This window comes from Zootoca vivipara, chromosome 14, assembly GCF_965207765.1.
Source record: "Zootoca vivipara chromosome 14, rZooViv2.hap1.1, whole genome shotgun sequence".
Lineage (NCBI taxonomy): Eukaryota > Metazoa > Chordata > Lepidosauria > Squamata > Lacertidae > Zootoca > Zootoca vivipara.
The window spans coordinates 34229499-34250701 of NC_142597.1; the positions used below are offsets into that span (position 1 = coordinate 34229499).

The following is a 21203-nucleotide window of genomic DNA, read 5'->3' on the forward strand; positions in this document are numbered from 1 at the left end:
AGATAACCGATCCCACGGGGTCCCCTTCCAACTCCATGGCTTTATGACCAATCCAGCTTCAGTCCACTTCGCTCTCCACAGTTAAAACGGTACTGTTGAGTCATACCTTCATTCTGGGTCAAATGAAGATTTTCATTTTTCTCCAGAGTTGACAGTTCCAAATATTTTTCCCTTTGAACAGTAAGAAATGAAAGGGTGGGGGTTAGTGCACCCTAGAATTACCTCCGCAACGGAATGAGCAGAGAGTTCTATGGCTTGGTTGTTTATAGTACACCATTTTTAAAAAAACCCATAAAACAATTAAAAGTGAGACCCACCCACAAGCATACCTTGTAATTCAGGAAGGGAGGGCGGGAGGGAGGGCCAGTCAACTTACCTCATTGCTTCTCGCACCCCAAGCAAGTGTCGGAAAATCAACTGAGCCTCTAAGTCGGGATCCAAAGGGTCATTCCATTCCCGCAGAGTAACTCCATGCCGGGTTTTGTCACAGCCCAGTCCTAGCAGGCAAAGGAGTGTTGTTTTAAAGTGAGGTTTATTTAAGGAGGCCCAGTTTTAATGAAAGGCTGAAGGGTTTTTGTTCCTGCCATGTGTATTCAACAAGGTTTTGAGGGAGCATACTCATGTCAAAGGAAGGCTGCTGTAAGAGCTAAGCCAGGGGTGAGTGAGTGTCAGTGTCGTACAGTGGTTAGAGTACTGGACTAGTACCTGGGAGAGACCAGGGTTCAAATCCCGACTCAGCCATGAAGCTCACTGGGTGACCTTGGGCCAGTCAGTCTCTCAGCCTAGCCTACCTCACAGGGTTGTTGTAGGGACTGAATTGAGGAGGGGGAGAACCATGGATACTCCTTGGTGGAAAAAGGTGGCATATAATGGAACAACAACAACAACATCATGATCATTTGTGGTCCTTCAAAAATTATTGGGCTCCAAATCCCATCAGCCCCAGTCAGCAGACAAAGCTAATGGGAGTTGTAGTCTAAGAACATCTAAAGGTAAAGGTACCCCTGACCGTTAGGTCCAGTCGTGGACAACTCTGGGGTTGTGTGCTCATCTCGCTCTATAGGCCAAGGGAGCCGGTGTTTGTCCGCAGACAGCTTCCAGGTCATGTGGCCAGCATGACTAAGCCACTTCTGGTGAACCAGAGCAGCACACGGAAACACCGTTTACCTTCCCGCCGGAGTGGTACGGATTTATGTACTTGCACTTTGATGTGCTTTCGAACTGCTAGGTGGGCAGGAGCTGGGACCGAGCAACGGGAGCTCACCTAGGCTCTAGGCTCTGTGGTTTAGACCACAGTGCCACCCGCATCCCTAAGAATATCTAGAGGGCCACAAAAAGCGACACATAGATTTCTTGTGGGAGGGAGTTCCATGTTATCACAGAAAATGTTAGCAAGGGCTAATACATAGAAATCATTTTCTTTTTTCTTTTCTTTTCTTGGTGTAATTCTGCCTGCTCCTTCACAGCTTATATTTTGCTAAATAAAGGCTTTATTTTATTATTTAAAAGTAAGGTTGAAGGCAACTGCCACCCTACTGAACTTTCTGACAGTAAGAGCCGTTCAACAGTGGAACAGACACCCTCAGGAGATTGTGGACTCTCCTTTCATGGGAGGTTTTTAAGTAGAGGCTGGATGGCCGCCTGTCATGGATGCTTTAGCGTTGGAGGGGGTTAGACTAGATGATCCTCGGGGATCCCTTCCCACTCCACAATTCTATGATTCTATGTCACTGGGATAGCGTTGGCCAATAAAGGGCACAGTACCGCCTTTGTCCTTTTGGTGGCAGCAGCTCCATTTGTCTCCTCGGAATACGCCGGGGTGGTAGGAGCACAGCATCCCTGCGTTGTTCACACAAACCTTCCGCAAGGCCGACAGCCACTGGTTGAGTTCGTTCACACACTGAAAAGTCACAGAGACAGAGACGGCAATTGGGATAAGTTTGGAGAATACATGAAAAGACAGTGCCCCACCATAAAATCCTGGGTTTATTTTTAAGATCTCGTAATGAACAGCTATGATTTGTTTTAAGTTGATTGAATGGATGAAAGATGAATTTGTATATATAGGATATCCTAGGTTATATATTAGAAGAAATCTGGGGAAGCAGTACTGTAATATAGCATCTGACGAACCCGAGAGAGAGATAAGTGGAAGTCAAACAGGGGAGGAGGAGATAAAGAGATATAAGTAAAGGGGAGCATAGATGGGATGCTCCCCTTTAATTTAATTTGTGTGATTTCAACTGGCTGGCCTTCAGCCACATACTGAATGCTGAAATGGCACAAGTAAAATTGTTTGTTGGGTGCTCATGTGTTCTGCCCTCGGGTCAAGCAGGCATTGCAGGTCCTGTTTCCAAGAAATGCTTTTTTGTTTGTTTGTTTTTCTGTCTGTCTGTCTGTTCGTTTTTGTTAGTGCTGCAAAACATGCTGGACCAATGAAAAAGCAGCGGGACAAAAGGAGCAAGCCATGTGCCACTTTCCAAGCCTCTCGAGAAAACAACAGGCTTGCAAATGGCGTGCTGCTGGAACCACTGTCATCACCCACTGTAGCATAGCTGTCAACTTTCGGATTTGAAAATAAGGGATCAGGAGCCTCACCTGTCCCGGGGACAGTCTACGGCAGGGGTAGGCAACCTAAGGCCCGTGGGCCGGATGCAGCCCAATCGCCTTCTAAATCCAGCCCGCGGACAGTTCAGGAATCAGCGTGTTTTTACATGAGTAGAATGTGTCCTTTTATTTAAAATGCATCTCTCGGTTATTTGTGGGGCATAGGAATTCGTTCATTTCCCCCCAAAATATAGTCTGGCCCACCACATGGTCTGAGGGATGGTGGACCGGACCACGGCTGAAAAAGGTTGCTGACCCCTGGTCTACGGTATATCTAACAATCCAGGATAGCAGCGGGAAACGGCGCTGGAATAAGGGAATTTCCAGCAAAAAAAGGGAAGGTTGACAGCTGTGGCTTGGAATAAGGGACTTTCCCGCAAAAAAGGGAGGGTTGACAGCTATGACTGTAGGCCAGGCATCCCCAAACTTCGGCTCTCCAGATGTTTTGGACTACAATTCCCATCTTCCCCGACCACTGGTCCTGTTAGCTAGGGATCATGCGAGTTGTAGGCCACAACATCTGGAGGGCCACAGTTTGGGGATGCCTGCTGTAGGCTCTCCCTCCCCACCTAAAATGGATCCCCAACTACGGCAACCTTGCACTGCAGGTAAGCGGTGTCTGTCTGGCCAGCCTCGTTGGCGTAGATGATCTGCATGACGTGAGAGTTGCCAAAGCTCTTCTCCTCCACCTTTTCGGCTGCCCGGATGCTGGCTGGTGTGATGAAGGAGCTTTTCTGAAAAGACAAGTCCCGTAAGTACGTCACAGGTGGAGGAGCCCTGTTGGATCAGGCGAAAGCCCGTGTAATCCGATACCCTGTGCCCGTGGCAGTGGCTTTCTAGAACCTTCTGGAAAGTCCACCAGGCGGCCATGACAGCAGCAGCCCTCCCTGCTGCCTCCTTACCTTGCAGCTTGGTGTCTTGGCACAGGTGAGGGCTTCGCTGGTTAGGGAGAAGTAGAGCTTCTTAAAGGAGGACGAGAGGAGAGGGCCTTTGCTTCTGGCCTTATAGATAAACAGAGGCCCTTCTTTCACAACCTGGGTCTGCAGGGAGGGGGACCTCTGCGGGCCTAATTCTGCAAAGATAGTACAAAACCAGAACAAAACTGACTGGATTTTATTTTTTAAATCAACCCACCTAGCAATCAAAGTGTGTCACATACAGCTTACTCTGTAAGGTAAGTCATTATTATCTAGCCCCATATTGCAGCGAGAAAGACTGAGGACTCAGCTACATTAGTTAAAAAGCCACACTTTGAATGTGTTCCAAACATACAACAGCAGATGGCTCCAGAGAGCAAACAAATTTTCTGCGCGATTTTTTTACACAGGGTTTTTTGTGTGTGGTTATAACGATTTAATTTCTGACTTAGTTATAGTGTAGATCCACCCTGAGAAAAAGAGAGAACGGTTTGCCACCTAGGATCTGGTGGGGGGTGAGGGCGAAAGTTCATATCCCAGTCGCTTTGCCTGTGTACATACTATGCCCACCTCAAAGAATTCTGGGCAATGTAGTTTGTTTAGGGTTGCTGGGAACTGCAGCCTTGCGAGGGGTGAACTATAGTTCCCAAGATTCATGGGTGGGAGTGGGGAGAGGCTGGATATAAAGAACTGCCCTTCTCTTTTCCTCACTCTGGGGTCTTCTGGTGGCAGGGGGAGGTCGTGGGGGGGGAGAAAGGCAGGAATGTGAAGAATTCATAAATAGGGTTAAGCGATATAAAATGTATATAAATATGATATAATAAATTGCTAAATTGGATTGGAAATGGAAATCAGATAGTGGGGACATGGGGAAGCCCATATAACAATGATAAAAATTGAATTTATATTAGGTAAAGGTAAAGGTAAAGGTAAAGGGACCCCTGACCATTAGGTCCAGTCGTGACCGACTCTGGGGTTGCACGCTCATCTCGCATTATTGGCCGAGAGAGCCGGCGTATAGCTTCCAGGTCATGTGGCCAGCATGACAAAGCCGCTTCTGGCAAACCAGAGCAGCACATGGAAACGCCATTTACCTTCCCGCTGTAGCGGTTCCTATTTATCTACTTGCATTTTCACATGCTTTCGAACTGCTAGGTTGGCAGGAGCTGGGACCAAGCATCGGGAGCTCACCCCGTCACAGGGATTCGAACCACCAACCTTCTGATCAGCAAGCCGTAGGGCCTGGCTCAGTGGTTTAACCCACAGCGCCACCTGGGTCCCTGAATTTATATTAAATTGGTATTTTTTGTTTGTTTGTTTGTATTGTATTGTAATGTATTATTGTGTTGGGTATTGTTGTGTTTGTTTTCGCAATCAATTTTGTAAAATCAATTAAAAATTTTTTTTTTTAAAAAAAATACAGTTCCCAAGATTCTTTGTGGGAAGGAGCATGCTTTAAATGTGCGTTATATATACGGCGTGGGTGCCTGACTCCTGGTTTTCAAGCTCACCCCACAACCGCCACCCCAAATAAAACGCTGTTCATTGGTCACACCAGTAAGAAAATGATTATTTGGTAGCCCTGCAAAGCACCTTCTTTCCCTCCAATCCACAAGCAGAGGGAACCAGATCCAGGCGCTTGGGGCTGCCCTCAGTCACCAACCTTCTTTCTCCTCAATGTCAATCAACTGGAGGAGGAACCGCTTCATCTGTGCGACGCCCTGTTGGATGGTGGGCTGCAGTGGAGCCATCCAGGGTTCCTTGGTACGGCTGATACCGGCGTCCATGTTCCCCACATTCTGAACAGCCTGGCAAGCGAGAATTCAGAGAGGTGACCACAGGTCAAGGACAGGCCTCCACAAATCAAGTGAAAAGCTGGTGTGGTGCATGGCAGAGAGGACACAGGGGGCCTAAGAGGCAGAGGAGACCTGTGCTTCAGGTCCTGGACAGCTAGGTCTGGGCTCCACCATTTAAGAAGAATATTGACAAGCTGGAAGGTGTGCAGAGGAGGGCAACCAAGATGATGATGGGCCTGGAATCCAAGTCTTATGAGAAACAGTCAAGGGAGCTGGGTATGTTTAGTTTGGGGGGGGGGGAACGGAGACTGAGAGGTGCTACGATGGCCACCTTCAAATATCTAAAGGGCTGTCACATGGAAGATGGAGCAAGCTTGTTTTCTCCTGCTCTGGAAGGTAGGACCTGAACCCAATGGCTTCAAGTTACAAGAAAGGAGATTCGAACTAAACATCAGGAAAACTTTTCTGACGGTAAGAGCTGTTTGACAGTGGAACGGTCTCCCTTGGGAGGTTGTGGACTCCCCTTTCTTGCAGCTTTTTAAGCAGAGGTTGGATGGCCATCTGTTACCAGTATTTTAGTTGAGATTCCTGTGTTGCATGGGGTTGGACTAGATGACCCTTGATGGCCCTTTCAATTCGAAAATTCTAGGAAGCTCTCTGGGAGACCTTGGACACAGTCCATGTGGGAAGCAGAAGTAGTGTTCAAATAGCACCAGGTGGCTGGCTCTAGGAGCTGCCATTCCCCACAATTCCCCGGAGTGATGCTAACTCCAGGGGCACTGTGGGAAATTAAAATGGCAGCCATTTGAGAAATTAAAATGGGGGCTGGCTCTAGGAGTTGCTGTTCTAATTTCCCACAATTCCCCAGAGTGATACTAACACCAGGGGCATACCTGCCAAGTCTCCCGCTGAAAAATGCGTAGAAGCAACTTCCGGGGCCGCTCTGCCCATGTGTGGGCATCGGAAATCGGGCAGAGCGGAGAAGCGACTTCCGGTGCCACTCTGCCCGATTTCCGGTGCCCACACATGGGCAGAGCAGCACCCAAAATGGAGGCTCCCTGGCAGGTAGGAAATCTGGGGGATTTCCGGGATTTTTCTCCATTCGGGAGAACAGCGGGAAACAGATTAAAATCTGGGGGTTTCCCGCGAAAAACGGGATACTTGGCAGCTAAGACCAGGGGAATTGTGTGAAATAAAAATGGGAGCCATGTGTGAAATTAAAATGGTGGCTGGCTCCAGGAGCTGCCGTTCCCATTTCCCATAATTCCTCAGTGATGCTAACATCAGGGGCATTGTGGGGAATTAAAATGGCAGCCAGCTCTGATCACAGGGCCAGCATTTTCTGTGTGCAGATGCTGGGGTTGGATTTAAAAGCAGGTGCTCTCCTTCTTGTCCAGGAGGTGAAGCCCAGCCAGGCTCTTACCTTGGCCATGAGCAGGAGGGTGCGGCTGGTGCGGGCGTCTGCGTGCTTCTCCTGCAGGTGGAACAATTTGGGGGACATGATGGCCGGAGAGAAGAAGCGAAGGCAGAGGAAACTGGTGATGGCGATGAACTTCACATTCTGCAAGTGAAAAAGGAGTGATAACACAGATGTCAACATCCAAAAGGGATGGGGGAAGGGAGAGAGAGAGCCTGTGCTAGCCACTAGTCAGCATCTGCTGGCCCAAGCTCCTAGTCCTCAAGGGACAATTCTTGGCAACCACACTGCTCAAGCACCTGCCAAGCAAATATGATGAAAAACCCTCCCATGTTTGACCAGAATGTCCGTAGTGGGTGAAGCGGTGCAGTTCAGTGGTTAGAGCAGGCCAGGACAGAGGCGATGAGGAGGAGGGTCCCACTGTGCTGACCTGATCCTTCTCTTCGGGGAACTGTTCCCCAACCCTCTTGAAGAGCAGCTGGAAAGTGGCACGGATGACGGCGGGACACGCCTTGGCGGACTTGGCGATGGTGCCAAGCAGGTCGCCGAGATAGGACCGAAGGTGCTGAGCACTCTGCTGGATGACGTCGCTTTCGCTCTGGATCCGATGGAGGCTGGAGCAGCTGCCGCAGGAAGAGGAACAAAAAGAAATAAATGGATTTCCCGCCCCCGAGATTGTGCCACCTTTCTGGCATCATTGCTGCCATCTGCATAAGCCAACGTGGTTTAGTCCAGGCCCTTGCAGGGACCAGGCTTTCAAATCCCCTCCCTCTGCCGTGAAGCTCGCTGGGTGTGACCCTTGGGTCAGCCGCTGTCTCGCTCAGCCTAACCTACACCACAGGGCTGTTGTGAGGATTAAACGGAAGGCAAGGGGAGCACGTGCGTTGCCTCGAGCTCCAGGAGGAAAGACAGGATATAAATGTATGAACTGGTTTTACAAATAGAATCTGGTGTTTCTTGCGCAAATCGCAAACAGGAGTAAATCGCAAGGGACCGCAGTTTGGGCCTCCACACACGTGACCACGTTTTAATAATTTAACTGTGCTCAATGGAAGTGGAACAATGTCATTGCTGTATTTTCCTAGTCATAGTGGAGTGTTGTGATACTATATCATGTGTGTGTCTGCCCATATTATTGCACACCACAAAAATTTCAGAGTGGTGCAAGATTTCGGTGGTTCCGGGTGCTTACCCAGGGTTTGGTTTCCTTGGAATGAGGGACAGGGGAGTCTTTAAGATAAAGCGTTTATACACACACACACACACACACACACACACACATATTATATATATATATATATATATATATATATATATATATATATATATATATATACACACACACACACACACACACACACACACACACACACACACACAAAACCTGGGCCTATGATAGAGGGGATCACATCAAACACCCCAGAAAGTCTTGCTCACAGGCTTGGATTGAAGCAGAAATCAAGCACAACTCTCACTCTCTGCTTCTGCCTGCTTCTAGCCCAGCTCAGCCATTCTTGGCTATAGTTCTTCCCACTCACTAGCATCCAGGTGAGGGAGAGGGGCTGATATATACTCGGAGTCCTGTAGTGACTTCATGGTCTTTATTGCAGCTTGTAAAACAGTGGATGAAATGCCCCCCCAAACCCCAGGCTTTTATATATTATTTACACGAGTCCCGTTTGATTGGCTGATTCTGCTTCCCTCCTGGGGCCTGATTGGTCTTTTTCTGCAGGCCAATCAGTTGTTGCATTCTACGATCCTACCAGCCTAATAGGCTGATTAACTTCTTCCTAGAGCCTGATTGGTCTTCTCCTGCAAGCCAATCAGTTGTTGCATTCTAGGATCCTACTTGCCTATTGTTCTAGGATCCAAGCTTAGTACATAACAGGGGCCCACCCATTTGCTTTCTGGCACAGCACAGCTTCCTCTGTTCTACTACCAACAGTATTTAGGGCCATCAACTCATCCAGCAAGAAGCTGGCCTTCCTGCCTACTTCACCAACCTATTCAGTTTTAACCCCTGCTGAATCCAGGACCCCCAGAAATGAGTAGAGACCCACCCTGGCGTCCTGCGTACTAACCCTCGCTCCCAAAACTCACAGCAATATGCACAGCCTGAGAAAGTTCCCTGGTCCCGGCTCTCTTACCCAATATCCTTGCTCTCCACTTTGCTGGGATCCAGCTCAACGCATCTCTTCTCTTCAAACACTCGGTTGATTGTCGGCCCAAGGACTCTGTGGAGGTACTGCATCCCTGCCACCTGCAGGTGGGAAGATTTGGGGGCAGAACCGGAGAGAGAGGGTTGAATGATCAGACGGTGGTAGAGAATCATAAAATCGTAGAGTGCGAAGGGACCACGAGGCTCCCCTCTAGTCCAGCCCCCCCTGAAATGCAGGAATCTTTTGCCCAACATGGGGCTTGAACCCACGACCCCGAGACTGAGAGGCTCGTGCTCTGACTGAGCTACCCCGGGAGATATATAGATGGATGGAAAAACAGAAAGGTATAAACATAATCAAGATTCACACAAGTGAACCACAAACCCATCAAGTACCTTCAGAAATGACTCCACTGACTTAGAGGCTAGAGAGTTGCTCCGAAACAGAGTGTTTGGCTCATCTGAAACAGAACACAGGAACATAGGAAGCTCCCTTCTACTGAGCTGCCCCATCTATGATTCTAGGAATCTGAATTTGCCAGCATGCGACTGAATCCCACCCAAATTACAGTAGCAGTCTGGAAATGCCATATGTGGTAAGGAATTGCCCATGCCCAGGTCCAACCGATCAGTTTTTGGGAGCAGGACTGAACATCGTCCGGTGCCGAGGGCCTTCTGGCGGTTCCCTTGCTGCGAGAAGCCAAGTTACAGGGAACCAGGCAGAGGGCCTTCTCAGTAGTGGCACCCGCCCTGTGGAACGCCCTCCCACCAGATGTCAAAGAGGAAAACAACTACCAGACTTTTAGAGGACATCTGAAGGCAGCCCTGTTTAGGGAAGCTTTTAATGTTTAACAGACCATTGTATTTTAATATTTTGTTGGAAGCTGCCCAGAGTGGCCGGGGAAACCCAGCCAGATGGGCGGGGTAATAATAAACTACTTCTTCTTCTTCTTCTTCTTCTTCTTCTTCTTCTTCTTCTTCTTCTTCTTCTTCTTCTTCTTCTTCTTCCTCTTCCTCTTCCTCTTCCTCTTCCTCTTCTTCTCATCATTCCTCCCCCCTATGCATTGTACTCTCTCCTCCATTCTAGTGACATAAAATGGTACCCCAGCTGTACAGAGCATGGTACCCTCCCATGTCCCAGTGATGCGCCCAGGATCCTTACCGGTTTTATCCAGTTCCAGCTTGAAGAGGAGGTCCAAGAACTCTTTGGCCAACCCTTGGCCCACGAAGAGCTTGACAAGGTTAATGGCAACTTCCTGCCTGCACTCAGCGGTCGTTGTGTCGTCAATCAGGGTTATTAAATGGACTTTCCCGTCCTGCCAGGAGGGGGAAAAAAGTAGGGGAGTGGCTGAGGAGATAGACCCCCCCCCCAGGGAGGCTGTAACGCACATGAACCTCAGGAGGAGGAGAAAAAAAATTCAATTAAAGCATGACGGAGAGTTCCCCCACCGCACTTGCATGCACAAAATTAGGGGGGGGGTGTATTCTCAACATCGTCAAATATTTCTTTAACGGCGTTATTTATTTATATAACATTCTGCTCGCTTGCCAACATGGCTTCTAAGCAGCTTACAAGTGTAAAACCAAATTACAAAACATATCCATGTGCAATCAAAGTGCACAATAAGTCAATTTCGTCAAGGCATTCCAAGTGTCTATAATTAAGAAGTGCAATAAAACAAGCCCATTAAAAACAGCATTAACAATTAAAGCGATTAGATCAGGAGGTTCAGGCCTGGAGATCAGGGGAATGCATGTCTAAACAGGGGCGCACCTCTAAGATCGCTGTCCTACCTTTCTCCCAAAAAGCTAAAGGCAGCATGCACTGGTTCCAAATGCATTTCTATACTCACAACAACCCTGCGAAGTAGGTTAAACTAAGAGAGAACGACTGGTGAGCCAGCGAGCCTTACAGCTGAGCGAAGGGAAGGACCTGGGTCACCCCAGTTCCAAGGGCCTGCCCGCCAAAAGCAATGGATCTCACCTGGGCACCTGCTTTAACTTCCTGGCACAGAAGCTGGACAAGAGGCTGGTAGTGGATGGACGGAAGCACCGTCTCGTCCCGAAGCTGCAGCTGGAGGTGTAGGGAGCCCAGGTTGCCCCTGGAAAGGAAGGGGAAAGGGTGTCATGCGGTAGATGCAAACTAGCTACGTGGTCCCACCGTGGACCACAGAATCCTTCAGGAGAGATGCTACTCAAATGCAACTTCCATCACTCACAGCCAGCAAGGATGCCTAGAGAGCCACAGGTCTCAGTTAGGACATGAGCTACAGGCCCTTGTGGTTTTGTAGCAGTCTTTAGGTTCTGTTTTGAAGGGGACTTCCGGTTTTGCCGCGGATCGCAAACCAACGCGCCCCCGGAGCTCTCTAGCTTTTGGGGAATTTCGCTGGGTTAAAGGGGGTGACGGACGGCTAAACGTCCCCCAAACATAGTTAAAAGGTCGGGGAAGCGCTCCCCGCCCGAAAAGCCGGTGGTGCCTGCATGGTTTCCTTGGTATCCCTCGCAAAAAAAGCTGAGGAGAGGAAGGACCCTGGGCACTGAGGCAAAGTGAGCGACTTACCCAGCGAGAAGCCTGTTGCATGGAGCGACCCTGACGGTAAAGTTCCTTTGCTGATATTTGAACTTAAACCGGGGCGCGTAGAAAACCGCGTGGAATAAAACGCTGGAGACAATTCCTTCTCCTTCTACAGCTACAGTCTTCTCCTTCTACAGCTTTATAGCGGAACAGCAATGACTGGGTAATGCTAGGATGCAGGGCTGCATTTATGAAACTGCTTTGAGGCTTTTCTATACCGTCAAGTGGGACATAAATTTTACGAAAGGAATCAATAAATGACCTCTGCCGCCACCCCTGGGCAGAAGAGATTTTTATGCCCCTGGCTCCAAGGAGAAACTATTTCATCAGGGACAAGTCCAGTAAGGTAAGTAAGGCAAACACTCTAAAGGTAAAGGTAAAAGGTAAAGGACCCCTGGACGGTTAAGTCCAGTCAAAGGCGACTATGGGGTTGTGGCGCTCATCTCGCTTTCAAGCCGAGGGAGCCGAAGTTTGTCCACAGACAGCTTTCCAGGTCATGTGGCCAGCATGACTAAACCGCTTCTGGCGCAACGGAACACCGTGACGGAAACCAGAGTGCACGGAAACACCGTTTACCTTCCTGCTGCAGCGGTACCTATTTATCTACTTGCACTTGACATGCTTTCTAACTGCTAGGTTGGCAGGAACTGGGACAGAGCAATGGGAGCTCACCCCCTCACGGGGATTCGAACTGCCGACCTTCTGATCGGCAAGCCCAAGGGGCTCAGTGGTCTAGACCACAGTGCCCCCCGCATTCCTTAAACACTCTAGCAGGACTGTGGCAACAGCAAAATCCCATACCGGGTGACTTAGGGGCAAACAAGCTCCCCTTTGGAAAACAGAGACTCACTCGTCCCGCCTTGGCTTTGATTTGTCCGGTCGGAGCATAAACCACCCTTCCTCTTGTTGGACTGCATCCAGCCCTTGGACATTGAATACTACCTGCAAAAGGAAAGGAAAAGAGAGAGCTGTGCTTTCTCCCATCTGAAGCAAGGCTTCATGATCTTCCATGTCCCCCCAGCACATCCCATTTCAAAAAAAACATAACCAGATAGGAGCAGGTACGCCCATGCACAGCTAGTCTGAGGCTCAGGGCAGGAATGTTGTTAGAATAAAGTTATAAACTGGCAGGGCAGGGCCCACCAGCCGGCTTAGCCCTCTGAGGCCTGGGGTAAGTGTACCTGGCTGCCCCCAACACTATACAGGCCTGGGAGCAGGGAACAGGAAAGACCTATTGGTTAGCAATGTATACCAAAAACTGGGCACTCAGCCACACTTCTGAGCACCCCCATAAATTCAGTATTGTAAGAAGACAATGCCCTTGTCTGTCGAGAGCTGCATTCCCTGAGCGGCAGCTTTTTCCATTTATTTTTATATATGAGAAGCATTTAAAACCCGCCCTCCAATTGCACGGGGCAGTGTACAAGAGGCACACCAAATGTAGGACCATTTTTTCCATCTGCCCGTCACTCCAGCCTTTTCCACATGCTTGCTGCAATCGTATTTGATTTTAAAATGCTTATTCCCCCACCCTCCTCAAAGCGGGGGTTCCTAAAAAAAAAAAAAGTACACAGAATGCAAAGGCAGAAAAACGAAGAGATTGGCCTTTGAACAGGACATTCCCCTTGCTGGGAGAACATTTAAATGTCTGTCTTCTTCCAAGCCCTCTTTCCCCGCTGCTCACCTTCCCCAGAAAATCATTCCTGCTGACGAGATCCCAATCCCATACTTCGATGACGCAGAGCTTCTCCACGGCCGACTCGTCCAGGTCGAACTCAAAGGTCTCGTTCCACCTTGGGTAGCAAGATTTTTTGATCACCTGGACAACAGGCAAAGCCAATAAAGGAAGCAAATTCTTCCTCCCGAAAGCAAATTCTTTAAAAGATGCTGGTGAGAACAGGAGGAGGCAGGGGCGTAGCCAGGATCAAAACTAGGGGGGGAAGCCATGGTCGTTCAGGGGAGGGGCCAAGGCACGGGAGGGAAGGGGAGGGGCCAAGAAGTGGGAACATGGCCAGGGCTACAGGGCCAGCGCCGCCGCGGCAGCGGCCACCTTGTGCTTCTGGGGCTGGCAGCGTTGGCGGCTACCCTGCTTGGCTGGAGAGGACGGGAGGGTCGGGCAGGCGAGAGGGGGTGGCAGGGCGGGCGAGGGCGAGGCAAGGCACGGCCGCAGTCACGACTCATTTTAAGCTTGGTAATGAGTTCCAATTCAGCAACTTCAATTCAGCAAAGGGAAGTTGCTGAATTGGAACTCATTACCAAGCTTAAAACCATGGAGCCACCTGGGATGAACAAAGACATAGGATTCTTATCTCATTATGCATGATCAAGCTTTCTTTAGCGCCTCAGCCCTTGCTTTTTCCCCGCAGGACCTATTGCAGTCATCAGCAGTCGTTAACAGCCATCAACAGGTTTACCACTCCTATCAGCCCATCACCCATTCCCACCCACCCCCACCACCCTCTGAATATACATAAGGGTCTGGTTACTTCTGTTTCAGTGTATCTGTGTATCTGAAGAAGTGTGCATGCACACAAAAGCTCATACCAAAATAAAAACTTAGTTGGTCTTTAAGGTGCTACTGAAGGAATTTTTTTATTTAACCCAGAAGTAGTACCTCAGGTTAAGAACTTTACCTCAGGATGAGAACAGAAATTGTGTGCCAGTGGCACAGTGGCAATGGGAGGCCCCATTAACTAAAATGGTACCTCAGGTTAAGAACAGTTTCAGGTTAAGAACAGACCTCCAGAACGATTAAATTCTTACCCAGAGGTACCACTGTATTTGTACCCTGCCCATCTGGACTTAAGGCTAGGGAAACAAATACGAAAGTGGGATATAGTTGGCAGATGCACTGGCTACTTTTCCAGAGCACAGATCCAGACCACACATTTAAAGCTCACAGCTCCCCACCCTAAACGATCCCAGGATAAGGGATAAGCTCTAAGGGCAGTTTCAGCCTTACAGAGCGTCATTCCCAACAACCTTAAACTACAGTTCCCGTGGTACTTTCTAGGGGAGAGCAACATACTTTCTGTGCCTGGCATGGATCTGCCCTTAAATGCTTTATGTAGCCCTTCCCCTAACCCCCCCCCAACACCGGCACCTTGTTTTGTTTTCCTTACAGCTGGAGCTCACCAAAGTTTCCTGCGTCTTGCCATTATAGCGGACTCTGACGAACGGATCAGACGCTCCGTTTCTGTCTTTCCGAGCCAAATCTCTGTGAAGGAAGGAGGATATTGTTATAGATCTGTGGGTGCTAAATTGCTTGGGGTTTAATAAATGTAAGGATTTGATTAGAACTGGTATGTTAAGCAGGGCTGGGATTTTCACGGACACATCTGGGATTCATCTGTCGGAAATACAGTGTTTCTCCTAAAATAAGACGGTCCTCAAAAATAAGCCATGTCATGCTTTTCATTAGTAGAATAAATATAAGACATCCCCCGAAAATAAGCCGGGGGGGGAGCAGGTCTGGCAAGGAAAGGAAGGCATTTAAGCGCGTTCGGAAGAGCCGGCAAGAAGCAACAGCGCGCTTGCTGGCGATCTTCTTCTTTTCATGCCACTCGCAGTGGCTGTCTCCAGCGCCGCCGCCGTGCTTTGGGGCTTGGCGCGCGCCCACAGCCACCTCCGCAGCCCCTGGGATTACCGTCGCTGCAGCCGCGCTCCTGGGCGCTCTCGGCACTTCCCCCGCGGCCGCCTCACTGTGTTTTGCGGGGGTGGGAACCGCTTCGGGGAGTGCAGCGCAGCGCGAAGAGCCTGGTGAGAGGCAGCTGCGGCTGCAGGTGAAGCCCGGGATCTGCGTGGGCGACTGGGGACGAGCGCCCTGAGCGCTGTGGCGGTAGCGAAGAGGCGCCCGATCAGCCCGCTTCTCAGCTGATCGGGCGCCTCTTCGCCACCGCCGCAGCGCTCAGGGCGCTCGCCCCCAGTCGCCCACGCAGATCCCGGGCTTCATCCACAGCTGCCTCTCACCAGGCTCTTCGCGCTGCGCTGCGCTCCCCGAAGCGGCTCCCGTGCTGCTGCCTCTTGCCGGTTCCTCCGCTGCCGCTTCTCTCACAGCCGCCTATGCGGCTGCTTCCTGCTCCGCCGACGCATTTGGATCCTTGGATCACGGCGTTTCTTCTGCTCCCCAGCAGCACGCAAATGGGAGGGCCGGAACCCCGCTGAGCTCCGCAGAATTACGGTATTATTGTGCTTTGTTACAAGGGCAGCCTTGCCATTTTTATTTTCTGCTCCCCGGCTCTCAACGGGTCCCGCGCGGTGCGCTGCTGCCGGCTCTCAACAGGTCGGGGCTCGGCGCAGCATGCTGTTGCCAGCTCCCGCTCAAAAAAATAAGACATCACCAGAAAATAAGCCGTGGTGTGTTTTTTTGGAGGAAAAATAAATATAAGACGTGTCTTATTTTAGGAGAAACACGGTAGCTCCAAGGCGGAATTTCCAAAAATCGGTTAAAATGTCCGGGGCAACCCATGTCAGAAGTGGTAGGTTTTTTTGGCAAAATTCCTTAAAAATAGAGATCAAAAATTTCAGATTGTTTTGGGAGATTTTGCAGGAAAAAAAGCTGAACAACTTTGCCCCCTACAAAAAAAAAGTTGAACGACTTTGCCCTCCCACAAAAAGCTCAACAAATGTGTGTGAATTTTCACTTTTTGAAACCCTCCGTTAGGTTAACAGCTAAACTCATGTGTGTTCAAGATGGGGGATAACCACTGTTCATCCCCTGGAATCAGCATATGTGAAGGGATAATTAACCCAGGCACACATCCTGGACTGTTTATTGGACACTGCTTGCAAAAAATATGGGTGTATTAGGCAAAATCCATACATGTGTATATTAGGAGGAATGTGCATTAAAATGCTTATGATTTTTTGTGAGGACTGGGGAAAAACATTCCACAGACTGACGTGGAAATGTTGCAAACTGAAGTTAAGACTGAAAAACTGAGGAACAGAGAAACCCAAACTGACAGGAGCATTTAAAGAACATCTCCCACCCCGAAGAATAGAACTCTGGGAACTGTAGTTTACCCCTGAAATTCCCAGCAAACTACCATTCCGATAATTTTTTGCAAGGGTGTGTATGTGCTTTAAATATATGGTGTGTATGTACACAGCCTGCCTTTATTTGAGGGTGGGGTTGCGATTTCCTTCTGCAAAATGCCTTGGCTTGGCCTATTACTTGTAACCTTATTCACAACCTCGGTTACTTAATTTACATAAGAGAAACAGAGAAGGCTATACAGCAAGCTGAAGAATGAGCAAATTTGGGCACTTTTAGATCTGAGGCTCAGAAGAAAGCACGTAAACAAAGAACGAACAAAAAAGTAAGAGTCTCTTCGATGGCACATGGCGTCACAATCTCCGTCACACTGTCATGGCTCCCGTAAATTTCTCCCCACATTTTCTCTTTCCGTCAAATGGCTTGTGTTGCTGTTTTCTAACATCCTTCTGTAGTATTATCATCCCTTAAAACCCCCACTTTCCCAGCAGTGATGTATGGAAGCGAGAGCTGGACCATAAAGAAGGCTGATTGCCAAAGAATTGATGCTTCTGAATTATGGTGCTGGAGGAGACTCTTGAGAGTCCCATGGACTGCAAGTAGATCAAACCTATCCATTCTTAAGGAATTCAGCCCTGAGTGCTCACTGGAAGGACAAATCCTGAAGCTGAGGCTGCAATACTTTGGCCACCTCATGAAAAGAGAAGACTCCCTGGAAAAGACCCTGATGTTGGGAAAGATGGAGGGCACAAGGAGAAGGGGACGACAGAGGACAAGATGGTTGGACAGTGTTCTCGAAGCTACCAACATGAGTCTGACCAAACTGCAGGAGGCAGTGGAAGACAGGAATGGCTGGCGTGCTCTGGTCCATGGGGTCACGAAGAGTCCGACACGACCAAACAACAACACCCCCACTAGCCCTCAGCATATGGCTTTGCACTCTCTTCCAGGGGCCCAGTATTCAAACACAGCATCACTCTGCACAGGCTTCCTTTTGAACGTCCAATGTTTTTCTCCCACCGAGTTTGAGGGTTTCATTTTAATGAAAGGATTATTTCCAGCAGAGAACTGGTGGATACCGTGAGGCAGTAAAGGAAGGAAAATTGGGAGAGTTTATTGCTTTATAATAATGCATCTCTGACTCACATCGCCAGATCCTGTTGCTTGCACAGCAGCAATGATCAGGCATTCCCAGCTACACCCTCGCAAGCCTGAACTTTGCCTCCTGTCTCATCTTTGCTGTGCCACCACAAACCCATAAATCCTACTGCGCTGTTTCATACCAGCTATGCAAATATGTTGGTTGGTTTCCCTGCCCGCCCCCTCTGATTTTTAATGCAAGTGAGCACCCTGGCGAAAGTGGATTCTACATTTCTATTACAACAGAGCTTTGCATGCAGAAGATCCCCGATTCATTCCCCAGTTGGGGATCCCGGACAGCCGCTAGCAGTCAATGAATGGACAATCTGGGCTGGATGGGTCTGTTAGACCCATAGGTCTGACTTGTCAGAAGGCAGATTTAAATAAAAGCAAAAACAACCCTGTAAGGTACATCAGCATTATTCCCCATTTTGCAAACAGGGAAGGGGACTGAGGCCAGGAGAGAGAGGCTCATTTGCCAAAAGCTGCCTGGAAGAATTCAAATCCCTACTCAGTAATGATGCTCACCGGGTAAACCTTGGTTTAGTCACAGTCTCTCAGCCTAGCCTACCCTACAGGGTTGTTGTGAGGGCAACAGGGAGAGAGGGAGAGCCACGCACGATGCCTTGAGCCCCTTTGAGCAAAGGTGGGATATAGACTTTTTAAAAATCGACTAACGTATCTAGGGATTATAAGGACAGAAGTCCTCATAAAAGATGATTAGGTTGTTTATGTATGCAACTACAGCAGCTATGATTCTTTATGCACAGAAATGAAAAGAAGAACTTCCCACTAAAGAAGAATGGATAAGCAATGGATTAGGCTGAATCTACAAAATTTAACAGCTAAAATTAGAGAACGATGATTGCTTTAAAGAGGAATGGAAGCCTTTTTCAGACTGTTTGAAGAAATATTATAGTATGATGAATTCGCGAGCACAATTCAAACTATGAGCAACAGAAAGAATGAGAGATTATTGTATTGTGGTTATGATATAAAAGAAGAAAGATAGGGTGCAGCAAAGGGGAAGAATGAGGGAGGAAAACCACCAAAGAAAATGGGATGGGAAGTCGATAAAAAAAATGATTATGTATTCTATGGGAAATCTGTAATATAAAATATACTGCCAACATAAAATTGACTAAAATAAAATGCAGTCAAAAAATTGACTAAATTAAAATCCCTGTGGGGGCTCAGTCTCTTAGCTGCTGTACTGCGCCAGCTCTAGAGCAAGAAAATTTATGGGAAGCACTTTCACAAGTGCTATGAACCGAAATCATTCATCATTTTTGTTATTAACGATTTATTATTATTTTATTATTTATTATCCATCTGGTATGCAGGCTGAGACCCTACCTGCCCGCAAACCGTCTCGCCAGAGTGGAGCATGCTCTGGTTATCTCTCGCTTGGACTACCGCAATGCTCTATGTGGGGCTACCTTTGAAGGTGACCTGGAAACTACAACCAATCCAGAATGCGGCAGCTGGACTGGTGAGTAGGAGCAACTGCCGAGACCACGTAACACCGGTCTTGAAAGACCTACATTGGCTCCCAGTACATTTATGAGCACAATTCAAAGTGTTGGTGCTGACCTTTAAAGCCCTAAACGGCCTCGGCCCAGTATACCTGAAGGAAGCGTCTCCACCCCCATCATTCTGCCCGGACACTGAGGTCCAGCGCCGAGGTCCTCCTGGCGGTTCCCTCGCTGCGAGAAGCCAAGTTACAGGGAACCAGGCAGAGGGCCTTCTCGGTAGTGGCACCCGCCCTGTGGAACGCCCTCCCACCAGATGTCTGGTAGAGAAAAACAACTACCAGACTTTTAGAAGACATCTGAAGGCAGCCCCGTTTAGGGAAGTTTTTAATGTTTAATAGATTATTGTATTTTAATATTCTGTTGGAAGCCGCCCAGAGTGGCTGGGGAAACCCAGCCAGATGGGCGGAGTATAAATAATAAATAATAAATTATTATTATTATTATTATTATTATTAGCTGGAAGGGCTGTCTATCTGACCCAGCATCGCTGCCCTGTGTTCCCTCTGTTCTTCTTAAAGGAACAAAACAGCTCATTCCTTCAGTCAGCCAATCCCCCATGATTAAGGGTTCTTGCAATTAGAGAGGGCTCAGAACGTTCCCTGACAAAGGGCTTGGCTTGATCCTCCATGGCCCGCTGAGAAGACGAGGGGGGGAGGGACAGTCTCCACGCAGAGTAGCTCAGTGGCAGAGTGCATGCTCTGCATCTAGAAGGCCCCAGGTCCAATCTGCAGCATCTCTGAATAGACCTGGGAGCCAGGACAGAAACCCAAGACGACTGCTGTAGGCTGGACTGAGTTGCAAGACTGTGCAAACACCACACATTCAAAGCAAATGAGCTCCAGCAATGAACCCTGGGATGTAAAGAGAAAGAAGGTTCTTTTTCTCATATGTGGTGTGTAACAGATTAGCCCCAGGATGGAAGATTTATTACACCCTGGATTAGTTCCGAGGAGTCTTTGTGGCGGAAGAGGAACAGATTGCTCCAGCCAGAGGGTCTGGGCTTTACAGCTTGTGGAAGCATTTTAAAATCAGACGGAGGGCTGGATGGTGTTATAAGAATTTTGAGGTCATATATATATATATAATAATTGTTCATAAAACATGTACATGAATGTACAGAAACATGTCTGAAGCAGCACAGGAAAACAGGCCTGACTGACACCATTTTGACTCTCTCTGACCAGGTGTTCCTCTGCAAGGAAGAAGTGGGGTGGGGGGGAACCTTCTCATTGTCTCAGGAATTAAAGTGATAATCCCTGGCATCCTGATACCTGACTGCCAGACAAAAGGGTGTGATTAACTTGGCTGGGAAACAGGGAAATGTAAATATCTCTCAATTTTGTTGATTAGGTTTTGGGGGCAGGGGGCAGGGTCCAGGATGCTCAGATTACTGCCACCAGACCTCCCCTTTCATGATGTACCTATGATGAATCTAGGGAGAGGGGTCTTGGGCTACACCCCTTCTGTGACATATGGATGATGCTTCTGGGGGGTGGGCTGAAACCAATTTCAAATCTCTTTTTAAGGACAAGACATCTTTGTTTGGGGTTCCTTCCTTGTTCTCCTGTGTGAGAGGAAGGACCCTGTTGCAACAGCAAAAATAAAAGTGCCTTGCTTCGCACGTCCTGGTTTGGTCTCTGTTATTTGGTGGGCAGGAGACGCTTAAACTTTGTCTGCTTGCCAGGATACCTGGACTCTTCCTGGGTCGAGGATCCACTTAATTCTAGGGCCGTGTAGCTCTGCAAAATTTTTACAACAATGGCATAAGGTCATAGGGGAGGGGAGGTTGCATACCCTTGCCCTGCGACCTTATCTCTGGCTAAGCACAGCCTTACCTGGCATCGAACACAGTGCAGCGCAGCTTTCTCACGGCACCGCTGTCAACGATCTCAATCTGGAGATGGATTTCCCCCTGAACTTCCTCATCTGGGTCAATTTCAGTGAGGTTCAGCCAGCCATTGTAGCCTGGGAACAGAGACAGGGAGAAGGAAGCACAGGATTTTCAACCCAGGGGCAACCGTGCCCTGCCCTCACAGGGATGGCACAGGGTCAAACAAGATCA

General features: G+C 48.7%; 1 protein-coding gene across 5 annotated transcripts in view; it reads right to left on the reverse strand.

Moving 5' to 3' along the window:
• LOC118097070 (ras GTPase-activating protein 4B) overlaps nt 1-21203 on the reverse strand; it is a 52354-nt gene that overhangs the window by 3690 nt on the left and 27461 nt on the right. For 3 of the 5 annotated variants that reach the window (XM_035139656.3, XM_035139658.3, XM_088657682.1), the window contains 16 exons: nt 20977-21106; nt 14606-14687; nt 13155-13289; nt 12321-12412; nt 10880-10997; nt 10058-10211; nt 9292-9356; nt 8885-8997; nt 7168-7360; nt 6744-6881; nt 5188-5332; nt 3510-3679; nt 3204-3341; nt 1765-1900; nt 377-497; nt 107-171 (listed from right to left, as the gene is read on the reverse strand). In XM_035139656.3, the coding sequence (XP_034995547.2) occupies nt 107-171; nt 377-497; nt 1765-1900; nt 3204-3341; nt 3510-3679; nt 5188-5332; nt 6744-6881; nt 7168-7360; nt 8885-8997; nt 9292-9356; nt 10058-10211; nt 10880-10997; nt 12321-12412; nt 13155-13289; nt 14606-14687; nt 20977-21106 (1995 nt within the window). The remainder of the gene's footprint in view (nt 1-106; nt 172-376; nt 498-1764; nt 1901-3203; nt 3342-3509; nt 3680-5187; nt 5333-6743; nt 6882-7167; nt 7361-8884; nt 8998-9291; nt 9357-10057; nt 10212-10879; nt 10998-12320; nt 12413-13154; nt 13290-14605; nt 14688-20976; nt 21107-21203) is intronic. The other 2 variants (XM_088657683.1, XM_035139659.3) reach the window with 1 other exon arrangement.